The 18331-nt window shown below is 44.8% G+C and overlaps 1 protein-coding gene across 1 annotated transcript in view; it reads left to right on the top strand.

The window, feature by feature from the left end:
* Positions 1-18331, top strand: part of LOC137881553 (metabotropic glutamate receptor 8-like) — a 104468-nt gene that overhangs the window by 41364 nt on the left and 44773 nt on the right. Inside the window, 3 exon segments of the mRNA XM_068723537.1 lie at positions 13175-13310; positions 15296-15450; positions 15538-15675. Coding sequence (XP_068579638.1) covers positions 13175-13310; positions 15296-15450; positions 15538-15675 — 429 coding nt within the window.

Here is an 18331-nt window from a genome sequence, read left to right as displayed (position 1 = left end):
GAGAGTTTCTCTTCTTCTCTTCTCGGCAGCAGATACTCCTCATTCAAACACTTTTCAGTGGAATACTCTTATATGTGTGTGTGTGCAGCAGATTAAATGGAGGATGTGATGGCGTTGTATTTTCCCTTCCTCAGAAGAAGTGTGAAAGCCTGCAGGAGATAATCTGCTTTACTTTCTCTTCTTTCTCTCCACTCCTCATCCTCTTCCATCTGTTTCCTCCCGTACGTCTTCATCCGTCAAACTATTTCTTTCTTCCTCTCGTATGAGACGTCGGTAGTTTCGGTCTCGCCTCACCTGCCTCGGTTAAGTTGGTGGTGGTTTCCTTTTGGTCCTTTCAAGCCTCGTCCTGGTCGTCCATTAGTCCCGCTCTTTTTCCAAATCTCTTATTTTTTTCTGGAGAGCAGCATTTTGTTCAGTCGCGTGGTTCCTGTCCTCCTGCTCTGCATTCAGCCTGTGGAGTGGATGAATATTTCATGGCGAGGGATCCCCTCCACCTTTCCTCACCCCCTCCCCCCCGAGAACAAGATACCAGAGCAAAGAATTAATCATCCGCAGAAAGCAGCTCACCTTTTTATACTCGAACAAAGGAAACAGTCCCCGTCCGTTGGCGGCGGCCAATCGAAGCGACGCCAGCAGCCGGAGGGAAACAAACCTCACATTTGGGAGCTTTGTCTCAGAAGTTCAAGAACAAACTGCTCCAAGAGAAAAAATCAGGAAAAAAAGGTGGAAAATTTGAATTTAAGGTGAACTGGATTAAAGAATTTATGCGAGAGGTATTCATACAAAACCAAGCAGGATGTTAAATTATGTTTCTTTGGCAAACAACAGATTCCATGAAACGGGGAACATTGTACTGTTCTGAAGTTTCTGTGTCTGTTCATCATTACGAGACCTGAGTGCATGAAGGTAGCACCAGTTCTCCATCGTCCTCCTCCACATCCTACTCTGTGAGTGATCTGAGGCATCAGCAGAGGCTGACGTCTCTGCGACAACAAAAGCCGCCAAGACGGCCTTGATGAAGACAAGTGACGAGAACAGGAAGGGAGCCGGTCTTCTTTTCATTCAAACACAAAACAGATTTATAACCATTAGGATCCGACGTCAAGCACACAACCGACCGCTAAAATTCAACCTCCTTGCGTTGGCTAAACCCAAAGCTTTGTTGGTCTGTTTGACTCTAAATGGACCATAATGTACTAAATGAACGTCATGCTGTATTGAAGAAGACCGTAAACTAGAGATTGAGACCATAAACTCATGTTTACAATGTTTACTGAGGGAATAAATCAAGAGAGAAGTAGAGTCATTTTAGACTAGACTTCTATACAACCAGAGGAGTCGCCCCCTGCTGGACACTAGAGAGAATGCAGCTTTAAGGGACTTCATCTTTGGTTTCACGTTTCAGAACCTGAGTTTGCCGCCTGGTTGAATTATAGCTGATGTAAACCCATTATTTCCAGCGGTTGCTTCAAAACAAAAGTGTTCATCACCACCCTCAAATTAAAACTTCAAGTCAGTTATCGGATTATTAGTTTTTAGAATTCTACAGGGAAGCTAAAATCCCCCACAGCCGCTCCCCAGTGACGCCTCTGTGGTATTTCAATGACAGAGAATTATAATTCAGAATAATCTGCAGCCTCCGTTTGTGGCGTGCAGTTAAAGTGACGAATGTGAAACAAGGATCACATCGTGGAGCCGTTTGTCTTTCTTTCTTTCTTTCTTTTTTTTTTTATCCGAGTCCTCGGAGCGGAGGGAGGAGGCAGCTTTCTCTGAATACATCAGCAGCAGCAGGAAACCCAGAGTGCTCCAATTATCCGGAGCTGTTTTTAACAAAGACGAGGACGCACAGAGAGACAAATTGGAACAAAGGTTTCTTTTTCTCCGCCTCTGTCAACACTTCTGTTCGGAAATGCAGAGACAATGTGCTTTTTATTGGTTTAAAAATACATCATAATGACAATGACTGGTAGCCACATCACTTATCAACAAAACGGTACGCGGAATACAAAACAGGTTCAGTGTTACGTCAGGTTTGAGCTGAACTGTAACGTGTAAATCAAACAGACTTGGTGTCGTTTTTGCCTTTTTTTGGGAGCTAGGCTAGCAGTCTCCACCTGCTGCCAGTCTTTGTGCTAAGCTATGATAAACACATCCTGGATCTAGCTCTGCACTGGGTATACAGTAATAAAAAGGATATCCATCTGTCAACATCTGAGCCAGTTGCTTGTTAGCTAGCAGCTAGATGATGTTAGCTTTATAGCAAACGAATGTTTCAACATTCTGTGAAAGGAATTTGGTGGATTCAACTAAAATTGCTTTCATAAGAACACAACTTGCACATATTGGGTACATCTTACAGATAAAGATAGCCAACTAAAATATCGTGATAGCTTGAGATATACTTTTCTTATTATTCTAATTCATTTTTGAATTGGGTGTTAACATGATGGATTGTATGTTTTGGATAACGGCAAAGATCGAGAGAGAAACTTGTGATTTGGAGCTTGAAGTTCAGAAATTGACCACACTTATCAGCCAACATTTACTACGAATACACCCAAAACATTAGCATGAGTAACCTATCAACCTACGCCACTGTGAATTTGGTGCGGATTACGTTTTCTTTCCATGTGTCACTAATACATTTCAAATGAGTCCGCAGCATTAGGGGAGGGTCGAGCTGGTTGATCTGATTGCCTTGACCGAAGACTTTTTGTTTAACGAACCAAGTTACATTAACCCAACAAAGTAGTTTTTGTAGCATTTTTTTTCAACCAAAAGTGCCGGGATCCCGTACACGTATCCATAATGAGAGGAAGTGGGGACGCGACCAGACGGCAACCTCCGGTTCTGCCGAGCGAAGCCGAAGCGTAAGTGTCTTAGAACTTGCATTATCTCTCCTGACCAGCAGGGGGCGACTCTTCTGGTTGCAAAAAGAAGTCCGATTTTACAGAAGGCCGAAATCGCCGAACTCGAGGCTTAAAAATGGCAGTCCACAAAGCAATGGATTCGCATATTATTTACAGTTTATGATTAAAAACCTGTTTTAATCTGCCAGAGCTCTATTGTCACTGTGCTGTGTGATGTCAAGGGTTTGATGCCCCTGGACCTTTTCCCAGCATCAACTGTCTTTAAAAAAGAAGTTGTGACAGCATGAAATACGGTAGACATTGTGTCTCATGAACATTCGAATCAAAAGAAAAGATTTCAGCACAGTTTGTCCTCGTGTTTCAACAGAACGGCGTAATGATTTATGTATTTTTCTTACTGTGACGGACGCACAGAACAACCTTGAGCGGTATCACGCAGGTCCTGACTGAGTCACGGCGATGAGCTGTTGCGGCGGATTTCATCACCTGCTCCCACTGTTAAAGAGGACAGACCCGGCCCCGCTCCGAACCTCACGCTTCGCCCGCCAGCAGCATTTGGAAGTGCGAGGGGAGGGTAACGAGGATAACGGATGTGGCGCTGCAGGGCGCTCGAAAGGCTTCAAACAAAAGCATCAAGCCTCCGGAAACAATGAATGACAGAAATTGAAATCAGAGCATGTTTCGTTTTGATCTCGCATGAAGGAGGACCTGAACCTGACCCCCCCAACCTTACAATGAAAGAACCACACACCAATTATCAGAACGTAGCATTCAAGAGTGTTGTGATGGTTATATACAAAAGGCATATCTGTATTTATCAGGTGCAATCAGTTTCTCAGAGATTCGTGGATATAATACAGTTTTTATTTGTGTAAAGGTGTGTCACCTAACATGCAACATCTCATCTCATCTTCAACCTCTTATCCGTGGATCGGGTCGCGGGGGGCAACAGCTCCAGCAGGTGGACCCCAAACTTCCCTTTCCCGGTGCCACATCAGCCATCTCTGACTGGGGGGGATCCCGAGGCGCTCCCAGGACCAGTTTGGAGATATAGTCCCTCCACCTGGTCCCGGGCCTCCCTTGGGGGTCTCCTCCCAGCCGGTCGTGCCTGGAACACCTCCCTAGGGAGGCGGCCCAGGTTGCATCCTTACCTGATGCCCGAAACCACCTCGATTGGCTCCTACATGTAACATATCTAGAGCAAAGTTGTTTTGTCTTCAACATCCCTTTACCATTTAATGCTCTGATAATTCCATAGACCGTATATAAGAGGTGGACGTAGTCACGGGGGACGTCACCCATTGGTGGATTGAAGCCTTGAGTTTGGCACTTTTGGACATCGCCATCTTGGTTTTTTGGAACCAAAAGTGACGGAGAGAGTGAAGGGGAAGGGTGGACCTAAGTATACACTGTATATGAGGGTTCCTGGTTTCTGTTGTGTAACTGCCTGGTTGTAGAGATCTGATAGTGAGGACTGTATTGCGTTGTTTCACTTGCTTGTTTGATGATCCGAGAAAGACAACGTTCTCCTCTTACTTGCCTTAACAAGCAGCAGAAATCAAAGTGTTTTGATGTGTGTTTAACTCTGCTCTTGGTAAAAAAAAAAAAATGTTTGTTGTTGTGGTCCGAATCTGTCTGAGCAGATAGAAATCCTAAGAACACAATCCATTGTAAACACAGGACGCTTCTCCCTCTGCAAACTACATTCCCGTGTGTTTGCTTGTTTCACCTTTCATGTCGTACAGCACCCTGGCCACCGATACGTCTGCTTTCCGATACCGGCCCTGGGTGTGATCGGTTTCTTTCGTCCCATTTCCTCCTGTTTGTCAGCGGGTTGGACAGATGTTGAGGCCGGCTGTGAGACAGAGCCGGGTAGAAATATGGCCCGTTACCATCCTCCTCACCTCCTCATTTGCTTCACTACTCGTGAAATGATGCTGTAAATGAGCTCGTTAGAGTTTGTCGGGGGGGGAAAAAACCTGAAGGGAAGTGAATTTTAATGGGGAAAGAAAAACTTTTGCTGCCTCACTTTATCTGATTAATGTTTTTTTTTTTTCATAAGAGATGGTAAGTTTGCAAGATCTTTGAGATCTTACACGTTTCAAATTATTGCAAAAACACAGCTTTTCACACATATATACTCCCCTGCCAACCCGAAACATATATACTCCCCTTTCAACCCCACACATATATACTCCCCTGTCAACCCCACACATATATACTCCCCTGTCAACCCCACACATATATACTCCCCTTTCAACCCCACACATATATACTCCCCTGTCAACCCCACACATATATACTCCCCTTTCAACCCCACACATATATACTCCCCTGTCAACCCCACACATATATACTCCCCTGTCAACCCCACACATATATACTCCCCTTTCAACCCCACACATATATACTCCCCTGTCAACCCCACACATATATACTCCGTCAACCCCACACATATATACTCCCCTGTCAACCCCACACATATATACTCCGTCAACCCCACACATATATACTCCCCTGTCAACCCCACACCTATATACTTCCCTGTCAACCCCACACATATATATTCCGTCAACCCCACACATATATACTCCCCTTTCAACCCCACACATATATACTCCCCTTTCAACCCCACACATATATACTCCCCTGTCAACCCCACACCTATATACCTCCCTGTCAACCCCACACATATATATTCCGTCAACCCCACACATATATACGCCCATTTCAACCCCACACATATATACTCCCCTGTCAACCCCACACCTATATACTTCCCTGTCAACCCCACACATATATACTCCGTCAACCCCACACATATATACTCCCCTTTCAACCCCACACATATATACTCCCCTGTCAACCCCACACCTATATACTTCCCTGTCAACCCCACACATATATATTCCGTCAACCCCACACATATATACGCCCATTTCAACCCCACACATATATACTCCCATTTCAACCCCACACATATATACTCTCCTGTCAACCCCACATATATATACTCCCCTGTCAACCCCACACATATATACTCTCCTGTCAACCCCACATATATATACTCCCCTGTCAACCCCACACATATATACTCCCCTGTCAACCCACACATATATACTCCCCTGTCAACCCACACATATATACTCCCCTGTCAACCCCACACATATATACTCCTCTGTCAACCCCACACATATATACTCCCCTGCTTCCCCGAGTGTTCTGGCATTGTGTCTTCCCCATGTGGTCTCCAGTGTCTGTGTCTGCGCTTGAGTCTCTGATCTACCCCCAAAATGTGACGTCTTTAGGACAACTGACTATTTTACAACCTGCCATGATGCTGGGCTGTAGGTATGTTCTTCCCTCTCAATGATATTCCCCGACGTAAGACTCAATATCAACTTCTAGCACTAATTATTTTACCATCAGGAAAATACCTCTGCTAATTAAATCACACTCTACTTATATAACAAGCGACTAATACACCTATTTGGATATTACCTCCGCAATATCCAAAGTTTCACTACCAGGGAATGTTGGTGTTGGCTGCGATAGAGGGAGTAGATCTGCTCAATGTTTTTTTCTGAAGTAAAATTATTAACTACTAATAGTCAAATTGTTGGGTAAAGTCTTCCCCTGGTGTTCACCAGGATGTATTTCTTTGTACAAACTTTGGTGTTTGTGAAGCTGTGCTTTGCTGAGGACCCAAGAATTAGTTTTTAACTCGATGCTGATCCCATTACAAAGACATTTTGTCCCCATTAATTAGGCACAGAAAGATGGGGAGCACGAGGTCAAGGTTGGAGGTATAGAGCTTTAATGTGGACCGAGAGCTTTGTTGACGCACCGCTTTGCTCGTTTCATCTGACTTTCAAGTCGAGGCTGTGTGTGTGTGTGTGTGTGTGTGTGTGTGTGTGTGTGTGTGTGTGTGTTCGTGTGTGTGTGTGTGTTACCCGGGAAACCTTTCATGGCCGGGCGTTCGGCGGCTCAAAGGCGAGGAATGAAAGAGGCGAGCGGCCACATATATGTCCCGTTTCTGTCCGTCACTCCGACTCAGTATTTGGATGAAGGGTAAAGGGGTGGGGGGTGGGGGGGGGGTTACACACCGATAAACACTCGTTGCCACGGTGAACTGTTCATTTAAAGGTCGGCGTGAAAGGCTTTGCCAGAGGCTACAGCTTTAACGATATCTGTTATTACCCATAATTCAATTAGACGGCGTGCCTTTGAATGTTTCCGTCCGCGCTCATTTGGTCCGCATGCGAGTTCAGCCGCTCCCGCTGTGAGACTTTCCTCGGCCGAGTTGAAAAGCGAAAGTGAAATTGCATTATTCCCTCCCTTTGGTCCCGTGTCCCTCCGACGCGCTTCATTTGATGCCGATTCATTAAATCTGTGCTGCATTAGCGCTCGTGTTTGTGTGTGACAGACAAAGGCTGCAGCTTGGACCGCGGTTTACAAGCCCATGTTTACAATTTGGACGTATTGTGTGGTTTATATATGTACAAATTTAATCTCTGCTGCCATAACTCAGAGGAAAAAATCCAGGGTTTGCAATGAAGGGGTGAAATATCACTTCCTACATTTACTTTAGTACCGGACTTGAGTTTAAATTTGAGGTACTTGTACTTTACCTGAGTAGTCTACGTTGTTTCTGTGCTACTTTATACTTTGTGCTTCTTGTGACCGCGATATCTCAGGAACGCCTCAAGGGAACTTCCTCAAATAAGGCACAAACATCCACTTGAACGCGTTTTTATGAATCCCACTGCTCTTCTTGGCAAAAACCCGCCCTGCGTTGCATTCAAGCGCTATAAGGATTGACCGAGCGTCAATGCTCCCACGAAGGTTCTGGTAACCTCATTTGTTCGGCTATCCTGACCCCAACTTCTCGAGGTTATTGCCAAACCTTCACCAATCGTCTCGTCCTCAACCAGCTACTCAGGGCAGGTCTTACCAAGAATAATTCATAATCATGCAACTTGAACTGAGTAGAATTTGGTGGTCAAAAGTGACTGTGATCTCAAAATAACACATTTTTGGCCACAATTTAAGAACCGACATGGACGTAAACTGTAACTTGACTGGTTGGTGGAGGCTTACGACCGCAAGGCATTAATTCTAGTTATTTATCGCTTAATATTTCTTTTACTTTCTCCATTTATCTCTAGTATTTATTTCGTTGTGCTGCTGCAACAACAACATTTTCTCCTCTGGGGATCAATAAAGGTTTTTCTTTGTCTTTATTCAAAGGTTATCTTATTTGATCTTCCTTGACAGATTGAGACTTTTACATACAAAATATACTAAGTGCTTATGAATTAAGATGCTTTGCGAAAATTGTAATTTATACAAGTAGAGCTGAACCGTCTACTTACCGCAACTTTATGGTGAAATGTGAGGATCTACTGCTTTTCCTTGTAATTTTTATTTTTGAGGTTTAGAATCTCGGTTGGACAAAACAAACATCGTGATGGTGTTGCTATTTCTGAAATGTTACAATCAATGGAATCGATTATCACCGTCTGACTTTGATGAAATCCACCTGCGTGAAATCGATGTTGTGAAAATGCCCGATAAGTCCTGTTCTCTGTGTATTTAACAGGCTGACGTAGGTTAAACAAAAAACCAGCTGCAGGAGACTAAAACGTCTTTGCTCCGTTTCCTTGTATTCAGACTCGCTCTGAGTCGAAACTCTCAACACAAAGAAAATATAAGCTGCCAAAAGAAACTTCAACAAAGACGTCCATTAATAACGTCAAACACGTCCAACACTTCAATTATCTTTTCATTCGCTTTTTTCTTTTAATAAGGTATGCTGGTGATCGTTTTCTTTTTTTTTTTTCATAAAGAAAAAGTATATCTGTAGGAATTGAAGTTGAATGCAGCAGCTTACAGCAGAGATGTTCCCTGAAGAGCTTAAAGTAAATCCTCAGCCTGTTAGAAGCTGCAGGGATTTCCTTATCTGTTTCCAAGGGAATGGGAGCACATTCCCACATCTGTGTGTGTGTGTGTGTGTGTGTGTGTGTGTGTGTGTGTGTGTGTGTGTTACCGCGCTGCACGTTCGACTGTAAATTGCACATGACAACATCTCATGCAGGGTCTGTTAACTGATTATTTCCCACTTTGTCGCCCAAAGTTAATTTAGTGGCTCTCAGCGCAGCAGGAGAAGCCTCAGTCGCTGATTTTCCACTTTGGCTTTTTTTTGTCGAATCGGAGAAGCCTAAGTCCCTCATTAAAATCATGCCGCAGTGTGTCCATCTTTATTATTTCCACATTTATCTGCAGTGGTTCCCTCAGGAGGCTCCAGAGAGCCTCTCGTACATTCATACAGATTAATGTGTTTATCGTCGGAGACATTTCGCTAATGAAATATAATTGTGCAGTAATTTGCCGACTCGTCTGGATATCAATATCAATTCTGTCTGTGTTCTCCCTTTTACCTGATAATCGACCCTTCGCTAAGTCCCGCCCCTCGGACGCAGGCTGGCCAATGCCAGTGCTTTCAGATGTTCTTCATGCTCCGGCTGCTTTGGTGGATTTGGAGCTCGTCGTGGTTAAGAGTTGTGTAGCGGTGATGCTCGTTACCCGGAAGGATAAGGAGCATCACCAACGAGGTTGGAAGGATGACGCTTTTTAATGATCGTAACGTTTAATAAAGACCTACCCGGCTTTGCAGGAACAGTGTTCCTTAATTTCATCGTCTTCTGTCTGTAGCTCCTTGGATACATCCTTCAAACCCTTCTGTCAGCTTCCTTGAGTGCCATTAGTGACAGTGTGGGCTGTCAGCGGGGAGGGAGGGGCTTAAGCGAAAGCGTCAATTATGAACCCATTTTAACCCGACGGCACGAGATGCTAGCTGAAGGCCCGGCATGGAGGCAAAGATAAGAGATGCGGAGCTGAAGAGGGCTTTGGGGAGCTCACTGGACTGTCATAATGGTAGCTCAAAGTCAGATTTGTGTCCAGGCCGCTGTGTCTGTGATAAGTGATCTAATGGCCCAATGGCGCGTTGTGAATTATACCAACTTATCTTTAGATGAACGTGCGGAACACTGAGCCGTCATGGCTTCCAGATGAATCCTGGTCTTAAAGTTCCTTCGCAGCTCTCTCTCTCTCTCTCTCTCTCTCTCTCTCTCTCTCTCTCTCTCTCTCTCTCTCTCTCTCTCTCTCTCTCTCTGTGTGAGGCGATGCTGCTGCCTCTCAGCGGCCCGACCTCCAAACCTTCAAATATGTAATCCTTCAAACGCTCGTTTAAGAACCTGCAGCTGCTCCAATCTGACGGCCTGATGGACCCGTGTGATGAGTTCAGATTGGAATCAATTTCACTCTGACGGCGTCTGAATGAAGCCATGTCGCGTGGGAGCGAGAGAGAGAGAGAGAGAGAGAGAGAGAGAGAGAGAGAGAGAGAGAGAGAGAGAGAGAGAGAGAGAGAGAGACTCAGAGTGACGGTGATGAAGGCGGCCGAGTCTTAAATGTTTTTATCTCCATCTAACCCCCCTCCCCCCGAGAACAGCCTGAACCGATCTGGACTCGCACAGATCTTTCTTGTTAAACAGACCTAACGCCGTGACTTCTGTCTCATTATACGGTATTCAGTGGTGGAACGGAACTCGGTACATTTACAGTACTGCACTTAAATTTGAGATACTTTTACTTTCCTTTAGTACGCGCTTTTTGTGCTGCATTTTTGTCAGAAAAGACAGAAAAGATTTCAACAAAATACATGAAGAACTTGTAAAATATGGTTTGTTATGAACATATAGACACATAGATAAACAAGTATCTGATTGATTGATTGGTTGACAAAAAGTGTCACTATTTTCAGAAACTTTACAAACCAATCAATTAAATTGATCACTTGAAAAAAATCTGTATATATATATAATTAGTTCTAGTCGTAAATGAAATACTTAGAAATGAGCTTCGCCCCAACTACAGCAGTATAAATCATACAACAACATACATGTCACGTATACATTGTTAAGCTGACTCGTATTTTAGTTTCTCAAAATATAAGGTGGCTAAAAATGGCAACCATGTTTTCGGTTTCGGCAGCTTAAATCTGATGCTTGGTTGCCAGACTCCCAGCAACTTATAAAAATAATATTGAGTCCTGTATTAGTACTTTTTAATGCTTCCTTCACCACAATGCTTCAACAGTGAAGTGACCAATTCGCTTTATTTTACAGTCCAGGAATGTCTTTGATAATTTCCTCCTAAGTTTCCTGGAAAGAAGTAATTTCCAAGAAATGAAATGCTTCATTCAAGCCTCAGTAAATATTCACTGATCACTTACTTATTATTGGAGACTGTGCTCCATATAAGTTGAACTGAAGTTCCATCTTTTGGATTGCAAGACTCAACAGAAAGACAACATTTAACTGCTTGCTTTGGTTTCCGTGTGAATGTTTCTCACATAGATTTCTTCAGTCTTTGCTGCAGTGATCTTTAAACTCTCCCGCTCCAGTTCCACCTCCTTTAAAGAACCTCTCAGACGGCTCCGCTGTTTAAACAATCGAGGTCAGACCAAACAGACGTGATTATTTTCAGCTTCCCTCCCGAGATTTCCTTGCGACAACCGGCCCGGCGAGTCGCCCGTGCCTTCCAACAAAAACAACAAAAAAATCCACTCCGGAGCCAATTAAGTTGGAGCAGCTTCACAGTCGGAGGTTTGGCTCTTCTGCAGCCACTCCTGTGCTTTACTTCGAGGCGCAAAGCTCACCTTTTTTAAAAAAAAAACGCCACCGCCCTCGTTTATCTGGGGGGGTGGGGGGCAACGCTGCAGGAACGAGTCTTCAGTTGGAGTTTAATGACGTGACGATGGAGAGAACATCAACTTTTGTTACCGAACCTTGAAGGGGAAACCACAGAACAGGAAGTCATTTCATTAAAGGAAAATGAATGAAAACTGCGATAAAGAAGAAGACCGTGAGATTAAAACCACATCCACCTTTTGTTTGTGCCCGCTTCCTCAGGAGCTGAAACGTCTCTTAAAACATAGTGATAGATAAAGAAACCCGCATTTAAACCTTTTTAATATTGTCCGTTAAGTCTTCTCCAATGGCTTCACCGTTCCACATTTCGTCTCGTGAACAAACACAGCCTCCGTTGTCAGATTGGTCTCTTTATAGATGTGATCGTTACGTTTGTTAAGAGAGAAGCTGGCCGGACTGAGTCACAAAGCAAACTGGAGTCACAGCAGTGTCGTAAACTGCGACAGGTGGACAAGTAGTTTCTCACTTTGATGCTGCTCTTCATTCTCAGCTTCACTCCTTAGACTGAGACGACTTTAACGTCCCCAAAGGGGGAATGTGTGGTCCAGAACAATAAACAATAAACATAATTTAACAATATTAAAACACATAAAAACAGAGACAACAACGACGTTGTCAGTAAATACTCTTCTTGCTCATTCCATCACCTATACCTGATTTTTATTGAAGGTACACAATATGAAATTACAACACTATTGCCTCCGCACAGCTCTCAACATGGCGGAGGCTGAGCCGACTGCTTGCAGCTAACAGTGCTGACAGTGCAAAAAAAACGGCAACAACGCTGACAGAGCTTACAGTGTTAACCTAGGGGGTGAATTGGAAAAGTTGGTCTGAAAGGTGAAGCCAATGACCTGCATTTTCTCTAGTGTCCACCAGGGGGCGACTCCTCTGGTTGTATAGAAGTCTAGTCTAAAATGACTCTACTTCTCTCTTGATTTATTCCCTCAGTAAACATTGTAAACATGAGTTTATGGTCTCAATCTCTAGTTTACAGTCTTCTTCAATACAGCATGATGTTCATTTAGTACATTATGCTCCATTTAGAGTCAAACACACCATAAAGCAGGGGATGCTTTAGGGGCGGGGCTACACGCTGATCCTCCTCAGTCCAAATATGGAAGTATTGGGACCTTTGTAGGTCCTGAAAAACAGAACGCGTCAGTCAGCACGATCAAATACATTCAATGTTTTAAGCACACGCCTATGAAAGGAGGAGTTTAAAATACAAGGTGGAGCTTTGGCCCCAGACGAAGGCACTATATAAGACAGTGTTCACAGCAGGGGAGTCAGTTGGACTCCGGGGTCTGAATCGGGTTTATTTGAACATCGAACTCTGACCGGTTCCAGCGATTTCTTTGAACATTTCTTGGGACTCTAATAGACTAAGTGTCGGAGCAGTAGCATAGACTTCATTGACGGACCCAACCTGAGCTCCTGGTTTTTTTTCCAACACGTGCTCCGATTGGTTGAGGTCCAACGTGATTCATGACCCCCATGAATACTCAGTGTCCACCGTCTTCTTTCTCTCAGGTGGGGTTTGCATCGCTCAGTCCCTGAAGGTTCTCCGGGAGCCGAGACCCGGCGAGTTCGACAAGATCATCCTGCGTCTGCTGGAGACGCCCAACGCCCGCGCCGTCATCATGTTTGCCAACGAGGACGACATCCGGTAAAAGAACGCACTCGGTTGTTTTTTAAGGTCTCGACACAGGAAGACACTGATTAGTTTTAGATTAGTAGCATTAGGTTTAGTCCCTCCTTCTCTACGTCCACCTTCCCTCTCTATTTCCTCCTTCCTTTCCTTGGTAAACGATAGTAAAGCAACAGCTGAAGGTGACCAGATAATGGTAATTAGACAAAACATCAACAATGCGGGAGTCCGCCATCTTTGTTAGTGGGCGTTCTCAAAAACAATCCATTTCGTTGACACGGAACTCCTTTTTGTGGACGAAAGGCCAAAAGACAAAGAAAAATGTCTGTTTACGCGTAGATAAGATCCAGAGACAATTCTCCCCCCCCCCCAAAAAAAGAGCCTTCTTATATGCAGATTTTCAAAATAAAGCCTCAAAGACTCACTGGCGTTGGCTGCAGATTTTTACCATTTGGGCCAATTTATTTATCTCCATTTTATTTTATTTCTTCTAGATAGAATTAGAATTAATCTGTTGCTTATCCCTAATTCCTCGTGTCACACTGCTGTAGAAACAAGCGACTGACACCCACTTCCCTCCAGTTCATCTGCAGCGAGTCTCTAAATATTACACACACACACACACTCAGTTCACACTTCAGTATAAAAACAGATTAAGATAACAAGCTTCCAATTATCTGAGCAGAGAGCCTCACACACGCACACACACACACACACACACACACACACACACACACACACACACACACACACACACACACACACACACACACGATATCACAGTAACAGCTGATGTTAATCTGAAGCTCTGAACACACACACACACACACACACACACACACACAGAGAGAGAAATCATCCGTCTCCTCGTCTTCTCTGTGGATGAGTGAAGGAGTGAAGAACCAGTCTGATGACGTAATGTCGTCGGTGGATAAGAACACGGTGGACGAGGTTCACGTTGAGTCGACTGCCGTCAAACATTGTCATCATTTCACACCTGCAACAACATTCATCACCCTCAGATGTTCTTCTTATTCCCTTCTCTTCCTCCTCTTTCCTTCCTTTTTCTCTTTCTTCTCTCTCTGCCTCCACCTTCCCTTCCCGGCCTTCTCCTTCCTTCCTTTATCTCCCCCTTCCCTTCTCCACCTTCTTTTCTCTCTCGCCTCCTTCCTTTATCTCCTCCATGTCTTTCTTACCTTGTCTCCTCCTTACTTGCTTTATTTCCTCCTCCCCTCTCTATCTCCGCCGTCCTCTCTCTACCTCCTCCATTCCTTATCTACCTCCTCCATCCTTTTTGTACCTCCCTCTTGCCTCCCGTTCCTTCGTCTTCCTTCCTTTATCTCCCTCTTCCCTTCTCTGCCCCTTCTTGCTTTTTTCGATCGCCTCCTTCCTTTTTCTACCTTCCTCTTCCCCACCCTACCTACTCCTTCCTTCCTTTACCCCCTTTCCCTTCTTCACTTTCCTTTTTCTGTCTCATCTTTTTCTTCTCCCCTGATCCTTCCCTTATTTATCTTCTCCTTCCTTTCTCTATTTCTTTCCTCCCTTGTCCCCCCTTCCTATCTTTACCTCGTGCTTGCCTTGTGTGTCTCCTCCTTCCTTGCTCTATCCCCTTCTTCCATTGTCCACCCCCTCCTTTCTTTCTCTATCTCCTTCCTCTCTTGTTTATCTGCTCCTTCCTTCTCCATCTCTTTCTTACCTTGTCTCCTTCCCTTCTCTGTCTCTTTCTTGCCTTGTGTATCTCCTCTTTCCTTTCTCTTCCTTCCCTTTTCTATCTCCCTTTTCCTTTGTTTATCTCCTCATTCCTTCCTCTATCTCCTTCTCTCCCTCCTTCTATACCTGCTAATCATTAGCATGTTAGCATTTAGCTCAAAATGCTAGTTTTTCGTTGCATCCTCTGGCGTGACTGTAGACTAGAGGCGTTATGAAGATGAACAGAACATGTTTAATGTAGTTTATATTGAAAAAGGAAGTAACGAGACTGTCTTCCTCGTGATCCCCGACAGGCGAATCCTGGACGCTGCGAAACGCAACAACTTGACAGGTCACTTCCTGTGGGTGGGCTCCGACAGCTGGGGGTCCAAGATCTCTCCGGTGGTCCAGCAGGAGCGGGTGGCCGAGGGCGCCGTCACCATCCTCCCCAAGAGGGCGTCGGTGGACGGTGAGGAAGGAAACGAGAGAGCCGAGGAGACCTCGTAGTGACCTCGTCGTAGTGATACACATTTTGTTTATTGTCTTCTGTCCGCAGCGTTCGACCGCTACTTCAAGAGCCGCTCGCTCTCCAACAACCGCAGGAACGTCTGGTTTGCTGAGTTCTGGGAGGAGAACTTCGTCTGCAAGCTGGGGATGCATGGCAAGAGGCCCGGCAGCCCCAAGAAGTGTACAGGTAGGAGACACAGGTGGACAGGGAGGAGACACAGGTGGACAGGGAGGAGACACAGGTGGACAGGGAGGAGACACATGAGGACAGGTAGGAGACACAGGTGTACTGGTAGGAGACACATGTAGACAGGTAGGAGACACAGGTGGACAGGTAGGAGACACAGGTGGACAGGGAGGAGACACAAGTGGACAGGGAGGAGACACAAGTGGACAGGGAGGAGACACAGGTGGACAGGTATAGGAGACACATGTGGATAGGTAGGAGACACAGGTGTACAGGGAGGAGACACAGGTGGACAGGGAGGAGACACAGGTGGACAGGTAGGAGACAAGGGCGACGTCATTATCCCAGAGTTAAGCTACACAGAAGCAAACACTTCTCTACTTCCTCCTTCTCGCTACCTTCAACTATTCGTTCTGTCCTCTATCTCCTTATCTCTTTCTCGCTTTGCTTCTGCACCTCCTTCTTTCCTTCACTACATTTTCCCATCCTTACCTACACCTATCTTTCTCTGCTTTGCATTCCTTTCTCCATCTCCTCCCCATTTCCTCCTTAACCTCCTCCTTCTCTTTTCTACCTCCTCCATCCTTCCTTACTCTATATCTCCTCCTTTCATTCTCTACTTTACGTTCCTTCTTCCATCTCCTCCTCCTTTCCTCCTTAACCTCCACCATCTCTTCTCAACCTCCTCCTGTCTTACTCTGCTTCCTTCTTTCCTTGTCTCCCTCCTTCCTCCATATCCTCCGTCCTTCCTCTACCTCCTCTTCCCTTCTTTGCATCCGCCTTTACTTAACTACATTCTCCTTTCTTCCTCTATCTCCTCCTTCCTTCCTCTTCCCTCTTTTCTCCATATCCTCCTTCTTTCCTCTACTTCATCCTTTCCTTCTCTACCTCCTCCCGCCTTCCTCTATCTACTCCTCTCTCTCTCTCCTTCAACAGTCTAAGTGTGTTTGGCCTTTTAAAGCCCTTTGAGGCAGATTTGTGATCTCAGGCTACAAAATAAAACTCACTCAACTAAGAAAGTTAAGTATTTACTCTCTGCTGCAGCACTCTCTCACTCACACACACACACACACACACACACACACACACACACACACACACACACACACACACACACACACACACCCTCTGATCCTCTCCCTGAAGCGACGACCAGAATCACATCAGTGGAGTCAGATGTGTTCGTCTGCTCTCAGCCTGCAGTCAAAAGCCTCAAAAACCACAGAACCATGATCGGGTTAAATCCTTTGTTCCTGACTCAGCTGTTCTGAGGCCAAGAGACACTTCAGGGCAGAAACAGGAAGTAAACACCGTTTCTTTCCGCGCTGCAGTTTCAGATCCTTTACTGAAGTAAAAGTAAAGAAGTTAAAGAGTAAACGTCCTGCATCCTGACATTAATAGATTAATACTGAAGTATTAATGTCAGGGCAGCATGTTTCAGCTGTAGCTGCTTGAGGTGGAGCTAGTTTTAAATATATACAGTTTGTTAGTTTAGTCCAGTGGTTCCCAACCTGGGGTTCGGGGCCCTCCAAAGGGTTGTGAGATGATTAATGTGAGACGAAAGAAAAAACTATGTTCTGCTTCACTAATCTGCATTTCTTTTATAAAATATTAGATCATTCATATTTCTAAAAGGCAATTTAAAGTCTCAGGAAACTTGCTAACAACTCATACATATCTGAAACGTAACAAACAAACGCCCCAATAGACTATTTTGATAATAAAGGTACCAAAATGTTAAATGGTTCAATCTTTAATAAATCATTGCATTTAATACGTTGTTGTTTCAGTAGAAGTTAAATCCCACCGCTGCTCATATCACTAGTTTTTACCATCTTTTGCATCATCTTGACTTGCGTCTGTTTATTAAATCAGCCCTCACAAAATGTTTCAGAGTGAGGCGTCTCTCTGCGTTTCATCCTCCTGACGTGCCGAGAGCAGCAGAAGAAGATTAAAGATAATTAGTGTGCGTTGGCCAAGCATGCTGGCGGCTCTCTTTATGGGTTGAGACTTTGCACTCTCTCAAATCGTTGTTTTGACATAATAACAGTTAATCGCTCTACCTCAAATTTAGACCTCCTCAATTCTCCATCATACAGGCGGTTTCATCTCGTGAGACTGAATCTACATCGTGAGTTTAATAATACATTTCAATCAGGAGACACACGCAAGTAAGATAACTGTTATAACAGATGATTTGTGATGATAAAGTCTTTGGCAGAATCTTTGGAGCTTGGACTCGACAGAGAGATTTGTAATCCAGGGGCGTCTGCCCTGTGCAGCAGCAAGATAAATCCCCCCCCCCCCCCCCCCCCCCCCATGGAGTCCAGACACTGGTGGTTGCTGATGAAACGATGAATCTGCGAAGACTGGACGGTGATGGGGAGGTGGAGGGGCGTGTGTAGCAGCAGCAGCATGAGCATACTGAAGGCAGAGAGACGGTCACATCTTTAAAAAAAGAAGAAGAAGAAGACAGCAGCAAGCTGATAGGCTGACGATGTAGGCGTGTCGCTGTGCTCAGCAAGGACATCATGAGTGAGCATGCATGAGAGGATGGTACATGTATGAGAAATAAACAGGCCTGAGCATGTAAACGTGAACTCACACCAGAGCTTTGTTTCAGTTGGATAGTCGGCAACCTCCTGTTCTGAAAAGT

The sequence above is a fragment of the Cebidichthys violaceus genome, unplaced genomic scaffold (assembly GCF_023349555.1).
Source record: "Cebidichthys violaceus isolate CVI_PGR_0920_01 unplaced genomic scaffold, fCebVio1.0.p SCAF_3, whole genome shotgun sequence".
NCBI classification, from domain to species: domain Eukaryota; kingdom Metazoa; phylum Chordata; class Actinopteri; order Perciformes; family Stichaeidae; genus Cebidichthys; species Cebidichthys violaceus.
This window is presented reverse-complemented; position numbering and strand designations above follow the sequence as displayed.